This window comes from Bos mutus, chromosome 19 (genome assembly GCF_027580195.1).
Source record: "Bos mutus isolate GX-2022 chromosome 19, NWIPB_WYAK_1.1, whole genome shotgun sequence".
NCBI lineage: Eukaryota > Metazoa > Chordata > Mammalia > Artiodactyla > Bovidae > Bos > Bos mutus.
This window is the reverse complement of record NC_091635.1, coordinates 42150298-42176438: the sequence shown is the minus strand read 5'-3', so window position 1 is coordinate 42176438 and position 26141 is coordinate 42150298. Positions and strand designations below refer to the sequence as shown.

General features: G+C 51.9%; 1 protein-coding gene across 1 annotated transcript; it reads left to right on the top strand.

Moving 5' to 3' along the window:
* Nucleotides 1-1540: 1540 nt before the first annotated feature.
* SLC13A2 (solute carrier family 13 member 2) lies at nt 1541-25908 on the top strand. The gene is made up of 12 exons (XM_005888182.2): nt 1541-1840; nt 16459-16587; nt 17319-17455; nt 17563-17768; nt 18464-18644; nt 18746-18868; nt 21396-21614; nt 21760-21848; nt 22138-22259; nt 23719-23880; nt 24510-24647; nt 25116-25908. Exons 1-12 carry the CDS (start codon nt 1739-1741, stop codon nt 25284-25286), a joined length of 1779 nt encoding a protein of 592 aa, XP_005888244.2. The 5' UTR covers nt 1541-1738; the 3' UTR covers nt 25287-25908.
* The last annotated feature ends 233 nt before the right edge of the window (nt 25909-26141 follow it).

The following is a 26141-nucleotide window of genomic DNA, read 5'->3' as shown; positions in this document are numbered from 1 at the left end:
TAAAAATTTAAAATTACTATTTAATATTTAAATATTTAATATTACTATTACCAGAAACATTTTAAAAATATTTATTTGACTGTGCCAGAGATCTTAGTTGTGGCATGGGGGATTTTTAATCTTTACTGTGGCACTCGGGATCTTCTGTTTTGTTTGTAAGAATTTTTTTTTAAGATTTTATTTATTTATTTAATTTTTTGGACTGTGGTGGGTCTTCATTGCTGCACTTGGGCTTTCTCTAGTTGTGGAGAGCAGGGGTTAGTCTTCATTGAGGTGCATGGGCTTCTCATTGCGGTGGCTTCTCTTGTTGCAGAGCGTGGGCTCTAGGCATGTGGCCTCAGTAGTTGTGGCTTGTAGGTTCTAGAATGCTGGCTCCATAGTTGTGGCACCTGGGCTGTTTCTCCAAAGCATGTAAGATCTTCCAGGACCAGGGATCGCCTGCACTGCAAGGCGGATTCTTAACCACTGGACCACCAGGGAAGCCGCACTCAGATCTTTACTTGTGGCACACAAACTCTTAGTTGCAGCATGTGGGATCTAGTTCCCTGACCAGGGATTGAACCAGAGCCCCCTGCAGAGCACAGAGTCTTAGCCACTGGACCATCAGGAAGGTCCCTACCAGCAGCATTTTAATCTCTCTGCATCCTTAACACTTAGTACAAGGCTGAAGATATAATCAGGGCCAAATATGTGTTTGGTGGATGGATGGATAAATGGAGAGATTAAATGTGTTTCCAAAACATGAAAAAATTTTTGAGGGTGTTCCATGGGAGTTGGGGTGGGGATGGGGGGCCAGGAAGAATCTACAAGAGTGAACCTTTGCTGTATACCTGTGCATGCGTGAGTGCCTGAGTCACTTCAGACGTGTCCAACTCTTTGCAACCCTATGGACTGTAGCCCACCAGGCTCCTCTGTCCTTGGGATTCTCCAGGCAAGAATACTGGAGTGGGATCCTCCTCCAGGGGATCTTCCCAACCCAGGAATCAAACTGAGTCTCTTGCATCTTCTGCCTTGACAAGCGACTTCTTTACCACTAGCACCACCTAGGAAGCCTGCGCTGTATACCTACCATACAGCAATACGTTAACAAGCCAGCAGCTGCTTCAAAATTCAGTCATTGCGTCAAAAGCACACAGTGAATACGAGATGGTAGTCCAGTGGCTCTGACAGTCTCCTGGATACCTGGAAGGAGAAGGGCTTACTTCAGCCCTTCCTCAGTCCTAGACTGGAAACCCCCAGAGGGCAGGGTGTTTCTGCAGGAAGGGCCACCCCACCACAGGCCCCACATAAACAGCTCAGACAACTCAGTTTTGCATGAGTAGGTGGAGAGAGGAGCTAGGTAGGGCGCTCTGGGTCTTGACATGTGGATGCCGGCTGTGGGGCTTCCCAGACACCTTCCCCTCTCCAGCTCCTCTGGCTGCAGCCCTTCACAGCCTCCACGCACAGAAAGAGTTAACTCTGGGCTTAACCTCTCGAAAGAACCTGAAGCCTTTTATTCCCTGGTCTTGCCCTCCTCCCTTTCTTTGTAAAGTCTTTCTGATCTTTATACTTCCTGCAGGTCTCTCCTCCTTACTCTCACCTCCCGGACTCCAAAAACACTCTGATTGCCAGGGTGGGTCAATGGTTAACACTCCAGCGGCTTTATATAAGCCTGCCCAGCCGCCTGCCTGCTTACACCATCCGTCCTGCAGTTCCCTGGATCCAGAGGGTGACCAGGCAGCCCTCGTGGGCCCACACCATGGCCACCTGCTGGCAGGGCCTGTGGGCCTATCGCTTCTACCTGATCGTATTCTTCCTACCCATTTTCCTGCTGCCTCTGCCCATCCTCGTCCCGACCAAGGTAAGGACTTGGGATTCTGGGCACAGGGAAGCTCCAGAGGAGCAGGGGAGGGACCATGTGTCCCAGGGTGGGGCATTTTTAGGACCAGCAAAGCCCACTCATCCCTGTTAGCGTGGAGTTGAGGCTATCTCCTCCTGGTCCTGCTGAGTCTTAGGGGTTAAGAGGTCAAAAGCGGCTTTTGCAGGGTATCCAGTAGTGGGAGCTCAATGTGAATTGCTTAGGTCCACTTGACATCTACTGCCTTAGGAGGCAGAAAACCAGCTCCATAAAGGAGGTGCAGGTAGAAGCCGATGGGGTTGATCAGGAGAGTATGAGCTGGTCTAGCAGCCTGGAGAGTGAAAGAAGGGGATTAGAAGAAAACCAGCCTTGGGCAGTTTGTGAAATTTTAAGAGTACAAACAGAGAGTGAAGGTGCTCACCTGTGATCCCAAGAGCTAAGTCGCCTGCGGAGGAGGGGTGGAAAGAATTAACCGTACATGCCGATCCTGCCAGTGGGCGCTACAGATGCACACCTCGGATGGCGGGGGAAATGTTACTGCTTCCTGCCCACCCCACGCAAACAGCAGGACTCATAACTTGGGCTTTCATTTATTAGAGGCCCCGCTGCATGCCCTGTACCACACATCCAGTAACCCTCTCCCCAATCTTATGAAGCAGGTTCTGACTCCCATTTTGGAAAGTGGTCACCCAAAATCCCAGGGCAGATCCTGGGGATCATCTAGTAAGTAAAAGAAGACAAAATTATGAATCTAAAACTAATACAGGACTTTGGGAAGGATACTTAGAGGTGGAGGTGGCCTTGAAGTACAAGTTTCACAGGAAATCTGTCTCTGGCAAGTCACATAGACAGTGGCAGAGCTGGTGGTGTGGGCTGGCTACAAAGCCTGTGCTGTCTGCCTCCGGAAGGCTGAGACCGATCCTGGCTCTGAACTTGGCCCCATCCCACACCCACTCCCCTGCCACCCGCCAGCTGCTCAATGAGCCAATTGCTCAGAGAGGGAAACTGAGGCAGGCTTTTTATTCAACGTGTTCCAAAAGGATAAGGAACAGGGAGGTAGTGGCACGGCTCCTGGTCAGTGACAAGGCCCAGCTGACCTTTGAGATGACCCTCATCTCAGGCCAAAGCCAGTGGCATCTCTATGATAAGGACCCATTAGACTGGCTTCCAAACAGGCTGAGTTAACCAAGTGTGTTAACCCCAGAAGGAAGGCTGGACAGGAGCCGTGATTCCCATGTTACTCCCCAGGAAAGTACAGCCCAGAAAGATTTGGTAACCTGCCCACCATCACTCAGGAAAGCCCGAGTCAGTACAAGAAGCCAGGCTTCCTGGTGAGGGTGGGATGTGTCAGGAGGCCCTGTCTTCCCTGGGCTGTACCCCACCTGTCGCCTGCACCCCACCTACCGCCTGCTTCCTGCCTACAGACATTGCCTCCCCTATCCTGACTCAGATGAACTGCCCTGTGTCCTAACTGCGAGGCCAGCCCCTCCACTGGGGCCCTGGCTACCAGTCCCTCTCAAGGACTTTGCTCCTGTAATTATCCTCTCCTCTCCTGCATCATCAACTTTTCCGTCTTTGCCTGATCTCTCCTATCAGCATACAAACAAGCCTTAATACTGCTGCTAAGTCACTTCAGTCGTGTCCGACTCTGTGCGACCCCATAGATGGCAGCCCACTAGGCCCCGCCGTCCCTGGGATTCTCCAGGCAAGAACACTGGAGTGGGTTGCCATTTCCTCCTCCAATGCATGAAAGTGAAAAGTGAAAGTGAAGTCGCTCAGTCGTGTCCGACTCTCAGCGACCCCATGGACTGCAGCCTACCAGGCTCCTCCGTCCATGGGGTTTTCCAGGCAAGAGGACTGGAGTGGGGTGCCATTGCCTTCTCCAAGCCTTAATACGAATCTCATTAAAAAACAAAGTCTCCTTTAATCCTACAGTCCCCGCACGCATGCCCACTTTCTCTGTTCTTCCTCACAACAGAAAGTCTCTGAGACTGTCTACACTGCCCCTCTCTCCTCAGACAGCTCCGCTCCCGAAGGCTCTACCTACCTAGAGGGCTCTCGTCGCGTGCCCGTCAGCATCCATGTCACGGAACCCTTGGTCCCCGCTCACCTTCCTCGACCACTCAGCAGCATGTGTCACAGCCAGTCCCCTCCTCTTTGCTGCACTGTCTTCTTTTGGCTTCTCCTGGGTTGCCTCTTCCCTTGACTACTTTTCCTGCTCCTTCTCTCTATCGTCACTCCTGCCCTAGTGACCTGTTTTCTCCTGCCTTTAAAAGCACCTCTAGACTGATGATTCCCCAGTTGGTAACTCCAGCTCTAAATTCCAAACTTGAATTACCCAACTAACACGGGATACCTCCCCCCGCCGAACCCTTCCTTTTTACGCAGAATGCCTTTGGCATACTCAAAACACAATCCTGATCCCTCATCTCTCTCCGCTGATTCTCTTTTTGATCTTACGTATCAAGAGAAGGCTCAACGTCTGCCTCAGAGCCATTCCTGGTGCCTGTCTTTCCTTCACTTCCGCAAGCACCAGCAGGTCCTGTTGACTAAATTTCCCCAAAATATACTGAATGGAGTCACTTTCCACTGCCTCCTCTCTGGTCCAGGCCACCAGAGTTTCTCTCCCATCCCTACCCGTCCCCAGACCATTCTCTCTCTCTCTCTTTTTTTCTAGTTGAAGCATATTTGATTTGGGGCTTCTCAGGTGGCTCTGTGGTAAAGAATCTGCCTGCCAAGCAGGAAACACAGGTTCAACCCTGGGTTGGGAAGATCCCCTGGAGAAGGAAATGTCAGCCCACGCCAGTATTCTTGCCTGGGAAATCCCCTGCACAGAAGAGCCAGGCGGGCTAAAGCTCAGGGGGTCACAAAAGAGTTGGACAGGACTTAGCAACTAAGCAACAACAATAGTTGATTTACAATATTGTGTTAATTTCTGCTGTACAGCAAAGTGATTCAATTGTACATATGTATTTTTTTCATATTCTTTTCCATTATTATTTATCACAGGATATTGAATATAGCTGCAGGTGCTATACAGTGGGACATTATTGTTTATCCATTCTCTATATAATACTTTTTGCATCTGCTAATCCCAAACTCTCAATCCACTTCTCCCCCACCTCCACCCCCACTTGGCAACCACAAGTCTGTTTTCTATGTCCCCAGATCGTTCTTCACCCAAATGCCAGGATGGTCTTTTCCAAACATAAGCTCATGTCACTACCCTGCTTAAAACCCCATATAGGTTTCCTGTCAAACCTAAAATCCAAGCTGTCAGGGAGGCCACAAGTCCCCAGGGCTCCACTCCTGCAGACCCTTCCTCTCCTTCCCTGTATCCTTGTTCTTATTTGCCCTTCTCCAGCCTGGCTTCCCAGGTGGCGCTAGTGGTAGAGAACCTGCCTGCCAATGCAGGAGACATAAAATACACAGGTTTGATCCCTGGACGGGGAAGATCCCCAGGAGTAGGAAATGGCAACCCATGCCAATATTCTTGCCTGGCGAATCCCGTGTACAGGGGAGCCTGGCGGGATCACAAAGAGTCAGGAACGACTAAAGCGACTTAGCACTGCAGCCTCCCTAGCTTTCTCTCTGCTCCTCAAATTGCTCATCTTCCTGCCTGGAATATTCTTCTCCCAGAGGCTTCCTTCTTTAGGTGTCCATTGAAATCCACCCGGAAAAAACTTCTCTGAGCAGTCCCAATCATTCATTTTTATAAAAAACCTGCTATTTAAAGGGCTTTCAGTCTCTGAAATGATGTGTTCCCATTTATTCTCTGATCCCCCTACTTTAGAATGTAACCTCCATGAAGGCAGGGACTTTGCCTTTTTCCATGCAGAATCCTCAGCACCTGGCACATAGTAGGTGCTCAACAAATACTTGTCAAATGACTGAGTGAACAAGTGAATGTGGGTAGAGACGGCCCTGTCCTCAATTCCTGTTGAGTCCCTGCTCTCTGCAGTGAATTCCAAGCTTACCTCCACACCCCTGGCCCCTGAAGTGGGTAGGAGGAGGCCCAGAAAAAACTCAGCTCACACCTGTGTCCATATAATACTCGTTGACATTTCTTGAGTATTTTTTATGTGCTGGTCATTATGCCAAGCACTTCAAAGCACTAACCCACTTATTTCTCACAATCATCTCTGAGTTACTATGAGGTTACTACTTCCATCTCCATTTTACAGACATGTAAATCCTGAGTGGTAAAGGAATTTTCTGCAAGTCCCAGCTAGAAAAAGGCAAAGTCTGGACTGGAATCTGGCCTTGGCCGAGGCTATCTAGGGATGCAGGGTGATCCCCTGTCGTGTCACCTCTTGAGCTGTCTGCCTCGTGTTTACCCAGCCATCAATCCTTCCTTCCACTGTCATTCAGTCTAGAATGTCTGTGGAGTCCTTGCTCTGTGCTAGGGGTTGCTGAAAAGGAACACAGATGTTCTGTCTTCAAGTCGCTTTCAGTCTAGAGGACCATGTGTTCCTGCCACCCAGACGATAGCCAGAAGCCTGCAGGAGCTCAGAGGAGGGAGAAAACCCTTCCAACTGAGGAAAGGGAGGATCTGAGTTGGGCCTTGAAGGCGGAGTGAGATTTCAACAGTGAGAAGCATTAGTGGAGGGCAGGCCAGATGACGAGAATGCTAGGAGCAAAGGCTGGAAATAGTAAGTGTGTTTGAAGAATTGGTAACAGAATCCTAGAAATTCCCATCACCCACTGGCTGGAGGGTTCCTAGTGGTTGGGGGACAGTGGGGTCTGAGATCTCAGTGCTCCCCCAACCCCGCAACCAGATACCTAAGAATGATGTGCTGGAAACCTTACATCTATTCATTCATTCATCAGGAAAAGTATCACATGACAGTTACTGTTTAGGGGCAGTGGGATGGAAAGTAAGATTCAGGGAACTTGCGATCCTGGGGGTAGGGGTGGGGTAGGAAGACACACAGAAAACACATACTGTCCACACAATGCAAGGCATGAAGCAGGCTGTGACTATGGCTTGGGGAGGAGCTGCTCTAGACAGGGTGACCAGAGAAGGCCTACTGGGGTGCTGACATTTACCTTAGGACCTGACTGGCGAGTACGAGCCAGCCAAGCCCAGCTCTGGGCCAAGAGCTGTCTAGGCAGAACCCACAGTGCAAAGGCCCAAGGCCAGGGGTGAGCCTGGCAAGGAAATAAGGCCAGCACAGCAGGGAGACCCGAGTGAGCAGATGACCTTAGAGAACTGGGGAGAGGTCAGCCAAGCTCAGCCCTGCAAGGTCCAGGGAAGGAGTGAGGATTTTATGCTGAGGGTCAGGAGGGATAAATACTTGCTTAGAGGTCAAAAAGGCAGTAAGTAAGAGTGGCTGTTTTTCAGTCCCTCAGTTGTGTTCAACTCTGCAACCCCATGGACTGCAGCATGCCAGGCTTCCCTGTCCTTTACTATCTCCTAGAGTTTGCTCAGACTCATGTCCATTGAGTCGATGATGCCATCCAACCAAATTAGAGCTGAAAATGCAAATATCTCCCAGGATCCAACAGAACCACTCGTGAAAACCGTCTCCCTGTGGTACCGTGTTTGCCAGGACAGAGCTTAGCTGAAATCCAGACTGTATTTACAGCAAGAATAGAGGGCAGGATTTCTTGCTTTGCAGTTTCGTTTGCTTATTTTTGTTGTTGTTGTTGTTTTGGGCCACACTGCTCGGCATGTGGAACTTCCAGAACCAGGGATGGAACCTGCACCCTCTGCAGTGAAAGCATGGAGTCTTAACCCCTGGACCAGCAGGGAAGTCCTTTCGGTTTTTTCGTTTTTAGGATCTCTTACTCTTAGGATTCAGGAGTAGTAGGTATGTGTAAGCATGCGCACTTTAAGTGCTGTGTGACTAAAATACCCTTGCACGGGTGCTAAGTCACTTCAGTCATATCCAACTCTTTGTGACCCTATGAACTTTTGCCCGCCAGGCTCCTCTGTCTATGGGATTCTCCAGGCTAGAATACTGGAGTGGGTTGCCATGCCCTCCTCCAAGGGATCCACATTTCCTGAGGCTCCTGCATTGCAAGGTGGATTCTTTACCACTGAGCCACTGAGGAAGCCCAAAATACCCTCACTGCCAGCTATTCCTGAACCCCAAAGATGGGCCAGTATGGTGGGCCTGAAAACTGCAAAGCATTTGGACCTCGGTTCTGGGACCTGCCTCTATCTTTTGAGACTTCCTGGATTTGGTTGAGATGGCAGAGCCCAGGAACAAATCAGGGGTTTTTGGAGCCAGATAGATGTGGGTCCAAATCCACTTGGTAGCATGAGCAGCCATGTAACTTTACCAAGCCTCTCACCTCTAAGAGGCTGCTGTCCCAACTAAAAGAGATGACCTGTGTGGGTAGACTGCCTGGCACCCAGGGCTCGGTAAACATCCTGTCCCTTCTGCTCCTTGTCTGAATTCCACGCCCCTAGGAAACACAAAAGGGGCTCCCTAGGTGGCTCAGAGATAAAGAATCCACCTGCCAGGCAGGAAATGTGGGTTTGATCCCTGGGTCAGGAAGATCCCCTGGAGAAGGAAATGACAACCCACTCCAGTATTCTTGCCTGGAGAATCCCATAGACAGAGGAGCCTGGTGAGTTTACAGTCCATGGTGTCGCAAAGAGTACAACTTAGTGACTAAGCAACAAGAAAACACAACACAGCATTTCGGGCACTGTGTGGATACCTGACTTACACCGATAGATGTACTTCTTCTTCTATTCATGAAGATGTACTTACTTCTTCTATTCATGAAGACCTTGGTGTTCCCACCAGTGAAACAGGAAGGCAAGGCGTGTCCCCTAGGGCAGTGAAATGTGGTCCCTGATCAGCCCTGGACTATGCGGAGTCAGGTTTGTGACCTCTGAAGGTCATGAGAGTAGGAGCCAACCTCCAAAGCCAGGGCGATTCCTAGGGAAGAGATAGAAGGTTCCCCAATTCGAAATTTGCCCCCAGATTACCAAATCGTCCTCACTTCCAGCACCTGCTAAATGAAGGTCAGGCATGGGAAAACCAGAGAGACTTTAGCAGAACAGTTTCCTGAACAGAATCCAACAGCGCTGCCCAGGGCTGTTGTGGGGATCAGATGCACGGAGGAGTGTGGGAACGCTTCGCTTCTCTTCATCTCTTACCTGCTGGTTTGCTCTTGAGTGGACACAAGCAGATCTGGCCCTGGTCCAAACTCTGATGTCAGGACTCTTCCCCCCACTTTTGTTGTCTCTGACACCCAGACCCATTGTTCTTCCCTTTGGCCTCTTAAAGCAGAAGATGATGCAACAAAGGCATTCACATGAAGGCACAGAAATAAACAAAGATCAGCCAAATGAGATCAGGCAGAGGAGAGAAGGTAGTCAGCCTCCATTGCCTGCTTTTGGCAGAGCCTCAAAGGCAAGGGGCGGGGATGCTTTAGAGTGGAGAGAGGTAAGGCTTCAGGTGTGCCCTGACTGGAGGGTGCTGTTAGGGGGACATTGCAGGAAGGCTAACTGGAAGCAGGGCATCCTCTCTGATTGTTTAGAAATCAAATATGGCTTTCACTGGTTGGTCCTGAGTTGGAAGTGGTGGTAGCAAGTGGCGGGCGTAGGGGCAGCCTGCAAAATTAAAGAGACTGGCAAGTCATTGAGCAAATCCTGCCTTGTGGGGGCCAGTTGCTATGGAGATTGTGGTTTGGCTACAGGACTGTGGCTACAGAGACTGAAGGACTTATGTTTGCCTAAGGACTGTCCACGGTTGCCTCTTATGTTTAGTCTCTCAAAAGTTTTAGGCATTTGGATGGGCCTAATATTCCTGGAATATCACACACACACACACACACACCACTCTGATCCTCCTTCCCCAAGTCCTGCCACATGGCTCCTCTCCTCAGGGTCATTGTGTCTCTAGACACCCAGGAAAGGCACCTAGAGTTTTCCCCTCCCACCTAGCCCAGCAGCCATCACCCAGACCCTCTGCCTTCCACCTCCTGCTATCTCTGAAGTCTGTCCTCCCTGTCCATCTACGCTGCCATGACCTTCTCTGCGCCCCTGTCATCTCCCCACTGGACAGCCCAGCCTGGCCACCTGTCAACTCCCAGCTTCCATGGCTGCTGATCCATCTGCCACACTGTTGCAGGTGTAAGCCCCCTATTTTTATCTTGAGGCGATTGATTTATTTAATTAGGTGATACGTGCACATTGTACAAAGTCCAAAAGCATGAAAGAATTAAGCATTTTCTTCTGTGATGAATGTAGACATCAAGCCACCATAGGATGAACAATATTTTTGAGTTTGCCACCCACAGGAATCACAGATATTTTCGAATCGTATGAGAGCTATTGCCAGGACCTTGACATACTGTTGACGTTCATCATGACTTTGAAATTACAGTAGCCACTAGCCAGTGAAGAGCTTACTAGTTAAGCGTCACATTATGTTACTATCTTGCCCATTTTTCATATTTTAATAACTGTGTTTCAATATAAGTGGTTTCTTTTGTGATCCTGTGCATTTTATTTAATGTATTTAAAAACATTATTCCAAGAAGGAGCTGGAAGGCTTCATCAGGCTGCCAAGGGGATCCTGGTACAAAAACAGGGTAAGAATTCTCGAATTAGAGATTTTCCTATGTGTATACAAATACTTACAGACATTTAAAAAAATCACATATGCAGCCTCCATGTGATCTTTTAATAGACACACCGACCTGACCACGTCACTCTCTCTGTTTACAGTCCTGCAAGGATCTCCCCCTCTTACCTTTGTCTTCCAGATAAAGTCCTATATTCCTCTCAGGGCAAATGAGACTCTTCCTGAGCATTTGATCCCTTCCCCCACAAGAATGTATGTGATCATTTGTGCCTCGTTCTGTTCCTCTGTGCCCACTCCCTCATGCTGACACTTTTCCCCCACCCACCAAACTCCTATTTATCCCTCAGCACCCACTCAGTTTGCTCTCTCTGGAAGCCTTCCTCAGCCCAGACAGAAGGAGGCTCAGAGAAGGGGCCCCTTCTCTGGGACCCCACTCTTTGGTCTCCCCTTTGCAGTGGTGCTGGCTGCCACCCAGGACCTCGCCTCTCTCCCTAGACCCAGTAGTGCTCCCTGCCCGCAGCATCCCTACTTGCCAGGGGCAGAGGAGCAGTGGGAGTAGCCTGCCCTTGGGTTAACCTTCAATCCCCAGGAGGAATAAGATGTAACATCTTTGAGATTGTGGACATTTTTGCCCTAGGCTTCTCTGTGCCAGTAATGGGTAAAGGCCATGATGCCCTCAGGTCCCCACCCTGTCCACACCCAGGGTCCAGAGTCTGCCCTAGATTCCCTGGCACCAGCATCTTTATTTATACCTCATGCATCCACCCTGGTTCCCCAGCAGCACAGGAGCACGTTTCTCTGCCAAGTTTAACCCAGGCCACCTGCTCACTGTCATCCGCAGTTCTTTACAGCTGAAACCTACATGGTCAAATCCTACATCCTCATAATAACCCAGCAAAGTGGGTGTTTCTCTTATCTCTATTGGTAGATAAGGACACTTCATAAAAGAGAGCAATGTGTATACAGTTGGAAATGTTCAATATTTCTTATTTAAAAAAAAAAACCCAAAGCTGAGAGATGTTAAATAGCTTGCCCAAGGACATGCAGCCGTAAAGCTGGGCCTGGGCACTCAGGTTTTCTGACCTCTGACTTTTGTTTCCTATCACAAAAGAAGCAAGCTGCCAGCCTTGGGGTTTGGAAGCCATCTGAGCATTTATCTCATCTGCTCGCTGTTGGTTTTGCCAGGCAGGCAATCCGCCATGACTATGAACCAGCCCACGTAGGGCACTCAGACTCCCTGAGCGCTGGAGCCAGGCCTGAATTATGTCTGTGCCCCAGTGCCTGATATTCATCCACTCATTCATCCAGTGGCAACTCCATAGAGGTGCTAGACACCCTGCTGGTGTGAGCACAAACAGATCCAGACCCTGCTCCCTAGAGAGTACGGTCTGATGGCAAAGATGGATATTCATCATAAGAAATTTGTGAGAGCAAATGTTTAAGTACAGATTGTAATGAGTGCTATGCAGAAGAGGTAGGGGGACTAAGGGTGTAAAAAAAAAAAAAAAAAGAGAGAATATATACCTGAAACCTGTGGAGCTGAGCAGTGCAGCAGGTTGAGGAGTAAGACAGTTGGGTCCCATGCCATAGGCCACCATCTGAGCTTGGCCAGCCCAAGGTGTATAGAGATGGCAGCAAGGCAGAGGGTATAAGGTGGCCTGGGAGGCCAAGTCTGACTCCCAATTGCCCACTTTTGCTTTCTTCTTATTGCACTGGGTCTTTGTTGTGGCACACAAGCTTTCTCTAGTTTGGGAGCACAGGCTCTAGAGCTCATGGGCTCCGTAGTTGCGGTGCACAGGCTGGGTTGCCCCACAGCATGTGAGATCTTAGCTCCCCAACCAGGGATGGAACCCACATCCCCTGCTTTGGGAGGTGAATTCTCAACCATTGGACCATCAGGGAAGTCCCCCGACTTCTCACTTCTAAAGCAGGGGAATGCAGACCTTGGAATCAGACACATTGAGGGACCAAAGAGAAAGGATCCCCTGGGTTCTGTTCTCATTTCTGAGCCAGGAATGTCACTGACTGCCTGGTGAAGACTCTGGGCCCTTCTCAGAATATTGCTTTGAAATGCACAAAATAAAGTGTATGGGATGGAGAAGGAAACCAATCATTTTGGAACACGGTTATAAAAGTATAAAAAAATTAATTACAGTTCAGAAATATAAGTGTTTCCTTATTAAAGCATTAAATAAGATCTGGTGTTGATATAATCACTACCACAATTTCAAGATAGAGATGGATGTAAACAATATTTTGAGATGCATTTTTGAGATCATTGTAGCCACTGATCTCTGCAGGTCCCTAACAACTGACAATCACAATCGAATATCCTTGACTAAATGGTCATTAGTACCATCAACAGTTGTCTGGTTTGGGGAATTCCCCGGCTGTCCAGTGGTTAGGACTCAGTGCGCTTTCACCACTACAGGCCCCGGGTCAGTCCCTGGTTGGGGAGCTAAGATCCTTCAAGCCTAGAGGCACGGCCACAAAAAAAAACCAGCTCTACAGTTGTGTTGCCTGTGTTCATAACCTTAGTTAGATGTTAGCTAAAAGAGGAAATAGTTTTCCCACCCAGCTTCATGGACCCTTGGCATTCCACGCCCAAGTTAAGAGCCCCATGATCCAGGAAGAGCAGGTCAGTGAGTTATGCTACAGCTGGACTGACTGCCTGGGAGGGCGGGATGGGAACACAGGCCCAGAGCCACCAGGGCCAGGGAAGACTGCCAAATGGAACTCTGAACCCGGTTTTGACCCAGAGACACACAGATACGGAGAGGGATGCAGGAAAGTTGTAAAGTACAGAAGCCATAGGTTCGACACACTGGTACTCACAGCTCCCTTTGGAGGGTGCAAAAGGAGACCTGGAATTGAAGCAATTTGCCCAGAGCCAGGCAAGGGGAAGTGGCAGGCCCCAGTGAAAATGGTTCTGTTTCGATCCTGGGCTCTAACTCACGCCCATTCACCCTGCTAGCCACAGCAAGCTCAAGACTGAAGGACACCCCCTACCTGCAAGGTGTCAAGCTCAAGGCAGAAGGCAAAACCCTGGGGCTCAAGAACCAGACAGTCTGGATTCTTCACTGATTTGTGTGACTTTGAAATATTTAATTTACTGGCACCTTTATTTCTTCATCTGTGAAAGGAGAACAATGCTATGCTATGCTATGCTAAGTCACTTCAGTCATGTCCAACTCTGTGTGACCCCATAGACGGCAGCCACCAGGCTCCCCCGTCCCTGGGATTCTCCAGGCAAGAACACTGGAGTGGGTTGCCATTTCCTTCTCCAATGCATGAAAGTGAAAAGTGAAAGTGAAGTCGCTCAGTCGTGTCCAACTCTTATCGACCCCATGGACTGCAGCCTACCAGGCTCCTCCATCCATGGGATTTTCCAGGCAAGAGTACTGGAGTGGGGTGCCATTGCCTTCTCTGAAGGAGAACAATAGTCATTTCTAAATCACAGAGCAACTAAATGTGAAATTGGAACAACCTGAAGCGTGGAGAGCACGATGTCCATGGAGGAGACCTCAACGATAGCTATGCTGTTGTTTTTTACAAAGCTATCTTCTTGAATCAGCGGAATCATCCACCCCAGCTCCCCTCCTCGTCTCTGGCCAAAGAATTCTAGGGGGTGGGGGCCACACTAGGGTCCAGAGGAGCTGGCCTGCCCATAGTCTGCGGGGGAGGATGGGTAACAGGCCATGACATCAGTGTAACTGAGAAAATGGTTGAAGAAACAGCGATTTCAGCAGAATCTTCCTCCAGCTAGGGGAGGAAGAGGTGTAAGTCTCTGCTCAAGGATCAAGGCATTCCCCACCCACTGTGCCAATGAGTTTATGTCCGGGGGAGAAAGGTGGTGGACGTTTCATGGACAAAAAAGTGAGCCTGGCATCAGAGATACTTAGTGTGCAGGCTACGTGTCACACTACCCCCTGGCCTGCCACTGATATGACTCCACAGGGAGTGCTCTGGGAATTGTGCAATCCTGGATACCTTGCCTAGGTTCCCACCCGGCTCTGCCCCTCCCTGGTTCTGTGACCATGAGCAAGCCACATACCCCCTGGAGGTCCTCTATAACATGAGACCACCACACCCACCCGTGGCTATAACTTGTTGTTGTTCAGTCGCTCAGTCGTGTCTGACTCTGCGACCCCATGGACTGCAGCATGCCAGGCTTCCCTGTCCTTCACTATCTCCTAGAGCTTGCTCAGACTCATGTCCCTTGAGTCAGTGATGCCATCCAACCATCTCATCCTCAGTCACCCCCTTCTCCTCCTGCCTTCTATCTTTTCCAGCATCAGGGTCTTTTCAATGAGTCGGCTCTTCCCATCAGGTGCCCAAAATATTGGAGCTTCAGCCTCAGCATCAGTCCCTCCAATGAATATTGAGGACTGATTTCTTTAAGGATGGACTGGTTTGATCTGCTTGCAGTCCAAGGGGCTCTCAAGAGTCTTTTCCAACATCACAGTTCAAAAGTGGCTCTAACTACAAACTTGAAAACGCCCAGCTCCTAGAAGTTACTCAGTAAACAGCAGCTTCCTCTCCCTGAGACCTTCCTTCCAACCTCAGGGTACTAAGGGCCTGAGGTATAAGGGGGGAGCCCAGCCCATACCAGGTGGAGAGGGCAAGAGGGGCAGGGCAGCTGAGACAGGTAAGAGAGGAGGGGCCCCCCAGCCGCTTTGTCCGAGCAGGCAGCCCCTTCCTTTGGCAAACAAAGAGTGAGCAGGTGCCCCTGAGAAGGCTTGGATCCAAGTACCCCTCCTGGAGGCTTCCTTCTGGCTAATGATTCCCCTGCCTGCCCTCCCTCCCCTGGCCTGCAGAGAGGCCCCGTAAAGGTGGGTGGGCCCCTGATGTCTTGGTTGGCCGACTTCCTGCTCTAGGTCCCCTACCAGGCCTGAAGTCAGGCCTTCCTAGCTTTGGGAGCTTCCTGAGGGAAAGGGGGGGCCTCTGGTACCCCAAGACTCACAAAGCCATGACTCAGGGTTTACTCCACAATTCTCCGTACAACACAGGGATGGTGGAACTTTTCAGATATTCTATTTTTTTTTTAATGTTTATTTACTCATTTGGCTGCTCTGGGTCTTAGTTGCAGCCCACCGGAACTTCATTTGTCGTGTTCGGGGTCTTTATTGTCATGTCCCAATCTTTCAGCTGTGGCCTGTGATCTCTAAGTTGCAGTATGTGAACTCTGGGTTCTGGCATGTGGAATCTAGTTCCTCGACCAGGGATAGCACCTGGGCCCCCTGCACTGGGAACTTGGAGTCTTAGCTACTGGACCATGAGGGAAGCCCCTCACATATGCTAGAAATGTGAAGGACACCTCCTGGAGTTGTGCAATGCAGTGGTCATGCCAGGATCACTTGGAAGGAGACTCCTGCCTTTCCCAAAACTTTTCAATGATTAGTGAATCATTCAGAAAAGATTTGGTCTGAAGCCTCCTGGGTTCTGAACTCCGAGGATCCAGATGCTGCAAAACTGACTCTGTTCTCATGGAACTCACCTGCTAGCAGAAGGAACAATTACTATTTAAGCGTCATACAAATAGATGTATTCTTATAGACTCTTGATAAAGGAGGGGAGGTCAGAGCTCCAGGCGGTGCTCCACAATTCCCAGGCCCCGGTTTCATTGAGATGAGCCCCCCATCTCATTTAAGACTCCTCATCCAAGCCCCCTGCAATCCCCAAGGGGATAGGATTATATTCAACAGATGGATTATAATGTCTAGACTCCCCAGGGCTAAATACAAGGTGGTCAGTGCTTTGCTTTCTATTTCCATTTTTATTTTTTTTTGGGGGGGCACACTGCATGGCACAAAGGATCTTAGTTCCCTAACCAGGGATTGAATCTGTACCCCCTGCAGGGGAAGCACAGATTCTTAACCACTGGACTGCCAAGGAGGTCCCTATCCCCATTTTTAAATGAGAACTTGGGTTTGGGAATCAAGGGCTGTGAGTTTTACAGGGTCTCCCTGCACTGTTGCAAATGGTCTGTTTCCTCTGGGGACAGGAAGTGATGTGATTTTGAGATACAGACCTGCCCCCTCCAATAGCTTGCTATTCCCCTCCTGCCTGCAGGAAGCCTGTTGTGCCTACACCATCATCCTCATGGCGCTGCTCTGGTGCACCGAGGCGCTACCGCTGGCCGTCACTGCCTTCCTCCCCGTCATCATGTTCCCCATGATGGGCATAATGACTGCTTCCACGGTAAGCCTCCCCATTCACAGGAGGACATGCTCCCAAGGATGGAGGGGTCTGCCCTAGGATGGTGATGATGGAAGAAACCTCATCAGAGGCAGAGCGCATGGAAGATGGGTCCCTGCCTCTGCCTGGCAGGTCGGGGAGCACAGAGGGAGGAGTCAGCTAGAAGACCAGGAAGAAGGCATTCTAGAAATGCCAGGGGCACAGTTGGTGTCAAGAGTTAATTCAAAGTGGAAGCAATTAGGCCTAGGCTAGGGAGGGAAAGGGGGCTTGATAGCCAGCCAAAGAGTCTGTCTCCTTCTAATTCGGTGGTTCTGAAACTTGAGCATGCACCATGATCACCTGCAGGGCCAGTTAAACAAAGATTTTGCTGGGCACCACCCCAGAGTTTCTGATTTCATAGATCTGGGGCAGGGTCTAAGCATTTCATTTCTAGCACGTTCCAGGCCAGTGATGATGCTGACCCAGGGACCACAGAGAACCACAACTTTAGATTCTGAAACAGCATTAAATTCTCCCAGTCAGTGGTTTTAAGCATGGAAGGATTCAGGCTGGACGATCTCTCAGTCATTGCTGACGGGAGAACGGGTTAATCAGAAAGAGAGGAAACTGCTTAATATGCAACAATGGGGGATCCAAAGACCATTTCCATTTGGGTCCAAGAGCCCAGGGAACCAACCTCTTTCTGTTGGCAGAAATAGCAGCGTCAGCACCCTGTAAGCCCTGTCCCCACGCAGGTCAGCCTTGAGTACCTGAAAGACACCAACATCCTATTCATTGGGGGGATGATGGTGGCCCTTGCCGTGGAGACCTGGAATCTGCACAAACGCATCGCCCTCCGCGTGCTCCTCATCATCGGGGTGCGGCCCGCCCTGTGAGTCCCCACAGACCAAGACGGGAGGGCCTGGGGTGTGGGCATTCTGGGCCGCCAGCCCCTGCAGGAATGCTGGAATACCAGTGTGTGGGTCTGTCCATCGCCAGGCTGATTCTGGGCTTCATGTTGGTTACGGCCTTCTTGTCCATGTGGATCAGCAACACGGCCACCACCGCCATGATGCTGCCCATAGCCCACGCCGTTCTGGAGCAGCTGCACAAGATGCCCACAGACAGGGATGTTGAGGAGGGCAGGCACAACCCTGCCTTTGAACTCCAGGAACAGAAGGAAGAGACCAAGCTTGATGAGAAAGGTGAGGCCAGGCCCTGTCCCAAACCCCTCTTGGGGAAGGTCTGAGATGATGTTCATGATAGGAGGAGTCATCTGAACACCGATTTTTTTTAAATTTTTGGCCACACCCCCACGGCATGTGGGACCTTAGTTCTCTGACTGGGGATCGATCCTACACCCCCCCCCCGCCCCTGCTTTGGAGGACAGAGTCTTAACCGCTGGACCATCAGGGAAATCCATATCTTGGCAACTTTTGGGACAGAAGAGGGAAGCAAGAAGTTCAGTGACCAGCTTGTCCTGGTGGGCTGAGATTTTTCCTGGTTTTGAAATGAAAAGTCCCACAGGCTGGGAATTCCCTCAGTCCTGGGCAAACTGAGATGCTAGGTGACCCTGGCAGGCCGAGAGCAGGAGCCTGGGTGGGCTGTCAGGGGTCCGGGCTCCACTCTTCCTGTGCAGCTTGGATAATCTTCTTCCCTTCTCTGTGTCTCAGTTTCCCTCTCCTGAGAGGGGTTGGGCCAGGTGGTATCCGAGGGTCACTCCATCCTGAGACCCCAGGGAGTGCCTGTCCTTCCAGACCTGGGGGCAGCCTCGGCCCTCCCCCCAGCCTGGGTCTAGGCTGCTAAGTGACAAGGCACCTCAGAGGCCATGGAGACCCTGCCATGCTCCCCGAATCTGGCCCTGCACCCACTCCCGACCCCAGCTCTCCCTTGTTCCCAGACAACAAGCAGGATTGCCCTGCTCTACCGACTCCTTCGGAGTCCAAGACACAGCAGAACAAGGAGCAGCTCCGCTTCAGCCAGGGACTGAGCCTGTGTGTGTGCTACTCGGCCAGCATCGGGGGCGTCGCCACCCTGACCGGCACCACCCCCAACCTGGTGCTGCAAGGCCAGGTCAACTCGTGAGTGATCGAGGGGGAGAGGGTCTGCATTCTGACTGGGGGACAAAGGGAGCTGGCTTGTCACCAGGCAATGCCACACAGCAGCCCTTATTCCCCTTCAGGATCTTCCCCCGAAATGGCAACGTGGTGAACTTCGCCTCCTGGTTCGGCTTTGCCTTCCCTGCCATGATCATCTTACTGCTGCTTTCCTGGGTGTGGCTACAGATCCTCTTCTTAGGATTCGAGTAAGTGGCAGAAAGGGGAAGAGATGCCCAGGTGCCAGCCCTTACCCGTTGGGAGCGCCCAGCTGGGTACCCAGGTAGCCTTTTGGGAAAGGACATAATCACCATCTCAGTGAGCAAACCTCTCCCTCCCGAGGCCCTTCTATGCCCTTGGTCCCCCATTGGAGGGAATGATTGGAGAGTATTATCCCATTTATTAGATAAGCAAACTGAGGTTCGGGCCATGGTCTGTAGCTAGACATGTCAGTGCTGGGACTGAAAACCAGATCTTCTGGTGCCCAGGCCAGGTCCCACTCCATAATGACCCACAGCCCTCTCGCAGGTGCTGAAGGAGTGCACGCTACGAGCTTGTCAGTTATAGAAGTGCTGACGCTTGTGTTCCTACTGTGTGCCTGGTCCTGAAAACACTGCAAGCGCTAGGCACAGGCCTTGTCCTTGGAGCTCACCATCTAAGGGGTGATGACAAGGTGGGGGCAGTGACAGACAGAAGCCTAGGTGCTGTGGGAATACAGCCCAGGAGAGCAGAGACTCCAGAAGGCCCCTGGCAGAGGTGACACCGGAACTGAATCTTGCTGAGTTAGAAGTCAGCCAGGTAGAAGATGAAGTAAAGACATTCAGCAGCAGGAATAGCTTGTACAAAGAGGCAAGAAAGAACATGCTGGGTTTGGGGAAACTCCAGTTCTGTGTGGTTGAAACATAAAGAGCAAAAAAAGGAGAATCAGGGGGATTCCCTGGTGGTCCAGTAGTTAAGAATCTGTCTTCCAATGTAGGGGACACAGGCTCTGTCCCTGGTCAGGGAACTGAGGTCCCACATGCTGCTGGGCAGCCTAGCCACCACAACCAGAAGGAAGCCCACATGCTGCAACTAAGACCGGATGCAGCCAAAAAATACTTTTTTAACCACAAAAGAAAAAACATTAATTGCAAAAGAAAAAATGTAATTGTTTTTAAAAAAGGAGTATCAGGATACACATCTGGAGAAGAAGGCAGGGAGAGATTATGGGGGAATCTTATGTGCCACCTTGTTCTTGAGGCCAAGAGTAGTAAGGAGGTTTTATTCTGACTTCCAGCCCTTGTCACTAGAGCTCCAAGTTGAAAATCACATGAGACCTTGCTGGGGCTCAGTAGGAATCGAGTCTGGGATTTATTAATGATGTCTGCTATGAGTCCAACCTAGGAGTGGTGGTATGAGTGTTACTGTGATATAAGTTGTTATTTGTCCTTCCTACCCAGGCAGGGGGTGGTCACTGAAAGTTTTAAAGCATCGTTGCTATAACATTGCTTGGGCAGGTGCAGGGAAATTGGGTTGGGGTTGGGGCTGATACAAAGCAAAGTGTTAGTCAAAGAGACCAGCACAGTGCCAAGCACCATAAAGGATTTAAACATGTGTGAAACATGATTTTTGCCCCCAAGGAACTCACAGTCCAGCAGGGGAGTTGAGATTTGCCCAAGCAAAGAGTTAAACATCAACGTGAGTTAAACCAGTGCATGTGGAACAGGCTGCAGACCCCTGTGCTTCTTTGGACAGTGTGGGTGGGGCTCAGGCTGGCAGAGGGCGCCCAGAAGCAGTAGGAGAGGGAGGGGAGGATTTCTTGAAAAGTTATTGGAGGAGAGGAGTGATGAGTCAGGGCCAGAAGGAAGCACAGCGTCCAGGCTTCTGGGGCCTTCTCACTCTGAGCAAGGGAAAGCTCAGCACAAGAAAACTCCTGGAAGCATGGAGGGGTCAGTGAGACAGATGGCGCAGGGCCAAGTACAGGGAAGCCCCACCCCCTACCAGCCCCTCTGCTAAATAAGAGCCCTGACAAACCAGTTGTCAGTCACTCAGTCGTGTCCAACTCTTTGCAACCCCACAGACTGCAGCACACCGGGCTTAGCTGTCTGTCACCATCTCCCAGAGCTTGCATTCATGTCCATTGAGTCGGTGATGCCATTCAACCTTCACATCCTCTGTTGTCCCCTTCTCCTCCTGCCTTTAGTCTTTCTCAGCATCAGGGTCTTTTCCAATGAGTCAGCTCTTGGCATCAGGTAGCCAAAGTATTGGAGCGTCAGCTTCAGCATCAGTCCTCACAATGAATATTTAGGGCTGATTTCCTTTAGGATTGACTGGTTTGATCTTGCAGGCCAAGAGACTCTCGAGAGTTTTCTTCAACACCACAATTAGAAAGCATCAATTCTTCGGTGCTCAGCCTTCTTTATGAATAGAGTTTATAAACCAGAGTCTTCTGCTTTTCTTCCAGAATGTTGGGGGCATCAAAGTCTTAGTGTAGTAACCCTAAGGAGGCCTCTGCATGTCTCAGCCTTTAAGACACAGGCACTCCTGGGAGTTCCCTGGTGGTCCAGTGGTTGACACTTGAGCTTTCACTGCTGTGGCCCAGGTCAATCCCTGGTCAGGGAACTAAGATCCCACAAGCAGCTTGTTGAGGCCTAAACAACAACAATCAAAAAGAAACAAAACCTCAGGCACTCAGAGCCCCTTGCTCCCCTGCCTGGTGTGGGGGCCCTCACAAGCTGTCCCCACCCCCACCTGCAGCTTCCGGAAGAACTTTGGCTTGGGGGAACAGAGCAAGAATCAGGAGCGAGCAGCTTTCGAAGTCATCCGGAGAGAGCACAAGCTGCTGGGCCCCATAAACTTCGCGGAAAAGGCTGTCACCTTCCTCTTTGTCTTGTTGGTGGTGCTCTGGTTCACTCGGGAACCAGGCTTTTTCACAGGCTGGGGTAACCTGGCTTTTTCTGATGAGAATGGGAAGAGGTGAGGATTGTGGGGAGGAGGAATACTTCTGGGAGGAGGGAAGGAAGCAGGGCCCCCAACTCAGAACAGGAGGGAGGCCCCCCTCCCCCTCATGACCCTGAGTAGCCTTGAGCCTCTAAACCTGCCCTCCCTGCCCCACCCACAGCATGACATCCGATGGAACAGTAGCCATCTTAATTGCTGTAATTATGTTCATCGTGCCCTCCAAGATCCCAGGGCTGACTCAGAAACCAGGTAAGCACCTGGCCTGGGGCAGGGAAGGGCCTCTGGGCAGACCCTGCCTTCTGGCACTCAGCCCACTCCCACCATACTCGGCAGGAGTAGACAAAGCCCAGAGAAGCTGGGCTGACTTGCCAAGGGCACAGGGACTCAGGGACAAAGCCAAGATGTGGCAGAACTGAGGGTCCCTCTCTTCCATGCATTAAGCTCTGATCAAGACCGCTTGGACAGCCCCCAGGGGGAGGGGAGGGGAGGGAAAGCCTGTTGGCTCCTGGTGACCCAACTTCTTCTGCTTGGGGAGTAGGAAACCCAGGGAAGCTGAAGGCCCCTCCTGCCCTCCTCACCTGGGATATAGTAAAAAAGAAAATGCCTTGGAATATCGTGATCCTTCTGGGTGGTGGCTTTGCCCTGGCCAAGGGCAGTGAGGTGAGAGACCCCATCCCCTCCGCAGCCTCGTTGGTGGGAGACCCTGTGACAGGGAAAGAGGGGCCCTGCTTCTCTCCCATCCCGGGCAGCCCTGACCCCCCACATGGGAGCCCCCTGGTGGGCAGAGCCTTTGCAGCAGCTGGAGAGACAGGTAAGAGCCCTAAGGGAGGGAGAGAAAACACGGGCCACAGGGAGCTCTGCCCAGTCGGGTTCTCAAAGCCAAAGAGAAGGCAGGATTTTCTGGTGAGCAGGGACTGTACTCAGGACCACCCAGGCCCTTCCCTCACCCCCTGCTGGACAGAGAACACCTCAGCTTTAACACCAGGGAGTGGACGGAAGGCACTGGGTTGATGCAGTTTGTTGGCTGAAGCCACCAGGGGGTGCCACGATCATACCCAGCCAGGCTCTGGGGACCGGGTCATCATTCTGCAGAGCCTCCAACCAAGAGGGGAATCATGAACCTGCACCCCTAGGCCTCGGGATTCTGGCTAAGCTCGTTCACTGCATAGACAGGAGCTTTCCTGGGTCAAGGATTGGTTAGTTCAACCATCAAGCACTCAGTAACTGTGCCAAGCTCTGTAATGGGTGTTGAGTGCTAAGTGGGTGATGATGTATAAAATAAAGTCCCAGCTCCCTGGGATTTACAGTCTGGCATTACAGGAGCTCTTCTGACCCTGTGACTGTCCCTGTCCCCCTGCCAGCCTGTTCCCAGTTTCTACCAGGGCCCTTCCCCCTCTCCCTCCTTGCCAGGAGCAAGGTCCCTTCTTTCCCAACCTGCTGGGCTGGTGGGGGCTGGGAGAGGGCTAAAGTTGGCCAGGGACCCCCAGAAGAGAGGTCGGGAGAACAGGAGTCAGTGGGGCCAAAGGTCTTTTCTCCCACCAAGCCCCACGTTTCCCAAGAAAGCCCTTTGACTCCTTCTCTTTGCTACCCATCTCTTTCTTCCCACATCCAACTGTCCTTCAAGAGGAAGAAAGGGGGCTTCTCTGGTGGCTGAGTGGTAAAAAATCCACCTGCCAATGCAGGAGACACGGGTTCGATCCCTGCTCCGGGAAGCTCCCAAATGCCATGGAGCAACTAAGCCCATGTGCCACAACTGCTGAGTCTGTACTACTGAAGCCCACGCGCCCCAGAGCCCGCGCTCCGCAACAAGAGAAGCTACCAGCAATGAGAAGCCCGCGCACCTCAAGTAGAGAGTACCACCCCTTGCCGCGACTACAGAAAAGTCCGTGCAGCAACAAAGACCCAGCACAACCCAAAATTAATTAATTGATTTTTAAAAAAAGCAGGAGAGGGAGACTTTGGTTTCAGCTGGGTCTCTTCATTCCCTCCCAAGCTGCCCTTGACCCTGAAGACTCTAGAGAGGTGTGGGCAAGAGCAGGACCCTCCCCAGAGCCTCAGCCGGGGACTCTGGAGCCCCAGGCGGCCCAGCCTCTCACCCACCACCCTCCTCTGCCTGCAGGAATCGGGCCTGTCGAAGTGGCTGGGGGATAAGCTGACCCCACTGGAGAGTGTGCCGCCTGCTGCCATCGCCTTTATCATCTGCCTCCTGATTGCCGTCTTCACGGAGTGCACCAGCAATGTGGCCACCACCACACTCTTCCTGCCCATCCTGGCCTCCATGGTGAGCTTGGACCGGGAGACACACCTCCTCCAGGGAGCCCTGTTGCCCATCCCAGCCAGGGTCAGAGCAACCGTCTGCCCCCTCCCTCCTCTCACTTCTGAGAAAAGACCCCCGAGCCTCCACCCTTCCCCAGGCTCTTCAGTAACCTTGGGCCCCAAGGCCTTCTGGCCCCTGACTCACTCCATCCCTGGTGACGTCACCTCTGGAGTATCCTGCCGGGGCTCACTGGTGGCCCCACCCCACATCCCTGGCCCAGTTCCGGTTCTGGTCGTTCCTGAGGTGACGGCGTGAAATTGCTTCCTGGAGCGTCCCTAGCCCCTGCTTCCCCAGGAGCGTTCCCGCAGCCTTTGATGACAGCACCCTGAGCCCCTTTGAGATCCGTTTTATGAGTCCCTCCCCTTCCCACGCCCCACTGGGCAGGGCCGCACACTTATCCCCTCCAGAGAGGTCAAGGGGCCCTTCCCAGGTCACCTGGTGCCCTCTGGCAGAAGTGGTGGGCTCATGGCCAGAGTGTGTATTGGGGTGGAGGTGGGGCTTGGCCCTCAGAGAGGGAAGGAGAATTGGGGGTCAGGCCTTCCCCTCTGGGAGGGGGGCTGAGACCTGCTCTGCCCCACGGTCTCCCCCTCCAGTCCCAGGCCATCTGCATCCACCCTCTCTACGTCATGCTCCCCTGCACCCTTGCCAGTTCCCTGGCCTTCATGCTCCCTGTGGCCACCCCGCCCAACGCCATCGCCTTCTCATTCGGAGGCCTCAGAGTGACAGACATGGTGAGTGGCAGGGGTCTCAAATGCCTCAGCACGCACCGCCCTGTCTTTCCACCTTGATGGGCCACCGAGTAGCTTAAAGCCTCTGAGATCCTCGGAGTTGACAGTGGACCCCGCTGGGGTGGGTGACGGGGGGGAGGGGAGGGCATGGTCCCCACTTGAGGGTCTCCAGGCCCTGCCAGGCCTAGACCACTGAGAGGGAGAGAAGGAGTGAGGAATGTAGGGGCACCGAGAGGCCAGGCACCCACACCTGGGAGATGGACTCAGGGCCCTGGGAGCGCCCCTTCCCCGTCAGCACTGGAGTAGAGGCAGTGGTGGGGACGTCGCCTTGTGCCGCAGGTTAGACTCCAAAAAGGACTTCCCAGGGAGAGTTTTGCTAGTAAGAGATCTCCAAGCACCCGTGAATACCTAAGGGATAGGTGCTGGCCCAGCTCAGCGCCCACACGTTCAGACTGGCTCTCCTCACCCCAGGCCCGAGCGGGATTCATGCTCAACATCATTGGGGTTCTGGTCATCACACTGGCCATCAACAGCTGGAGCATCCCCATGTTCGACCTGCACAGCTTCCCCTCCTGGGCCCAGTCCAACACCACAGGCCTCTGTGGGGTCAGCCAGGCAAATGTCACAACATCTAGCCCCTAGTCTGAGGGATAATCTGGCCCAAGCCAGAAAGACCCACCTCGTTCCTACTCTTGTGAGCTGGGAGGGGACACCAGGCTCCAAGCCAAACTTTGAAAGGCACATGTATATCTAACCTCCTGTGTGTCTGCAAGGAAGAGGCATGTGAGCTCAGTCCTGTGTGTCTGAGGAAAGTGTGTGTATGTACACACGTGTGTGTGTAAAGATGGTGTGTCATGTGAGGATGTTTGGCAAGGGGGGATTGTGTGTGTGCACATGATCCAAGGTGTGTACACTTGACCATGTACCCGTGTGAGGTCACAGGCATGACAGCTTGCTCTGTCTGGCACTCCAGCTCTTTGTCTCCCCAGCTTGGTGGGCGACCAGGCCCCTTTGTCCTCTATTTATTGAAACTCAGGCTTAGAGCCGCCTGGGCAGCAAAGCCTACCAGCAGTTGTCATGGCAACAGTCTCTGGGACCGGCCTAACATACTGAGTTCTCCCCAGCCTCTCAGGTTTGGGGGGAGGGTTCAAATATCTGCCCCATTAAAGTTTTGCTGTAGAGTGTGTGGTTGGTTTTTCATGGCACTTTCCAGGACTGGGTCCCCACACGTGGTTCAGGCCCCAGGTTGGGGAATACGCTGGGAGGGGACCTGGCATCTATCCTGGATGGCGGCCCCCTTGGCTCCCTTCCCACCCAAGGGAGAAGGTAATGGCCAGGAACCTCTGCCAAGGCCAGTCGGAGTGGGCGCAGCCACCCAGGAAAGCAGCACTGACATCACCTGGCCTGGCTAATTGGGAGCTGCCAGTCCCTGCGTGTCTTAGAGAAAACCAGCCTCCCGGTTCCCAGAGCACTCCCTGGGCATTTACATAAAACCCT

What these genes read in the sequence shown, in the direction of transcription:
- SLC13A2 (XM_005888182.2), top strand. Translation starts at nt 1,739, where the DNA reads ATGGCCACCTGCTGGCAGGGCCTGTGGGCCTATCGCTTCTACCTGATC. An exon ending in AGGGCTGACTCAGAAACCAG is followed by an intron (nt 21,849 to 22,137) that starts GTAAGCACCTGG and finishes CTTGGGGAGTAG; the next exon opens with GAAACCCAGGGAAGCTGAAG. An exon ending in CCCTGGCCAAGGGCAGTGAG is followed by an intron (nt 22,260 to 23,718) that starts GTGAGAGACCCC and finishes CTCTGCCTGCAG; the next exon opens with GAATCGGGCCTGTCGAAGTG.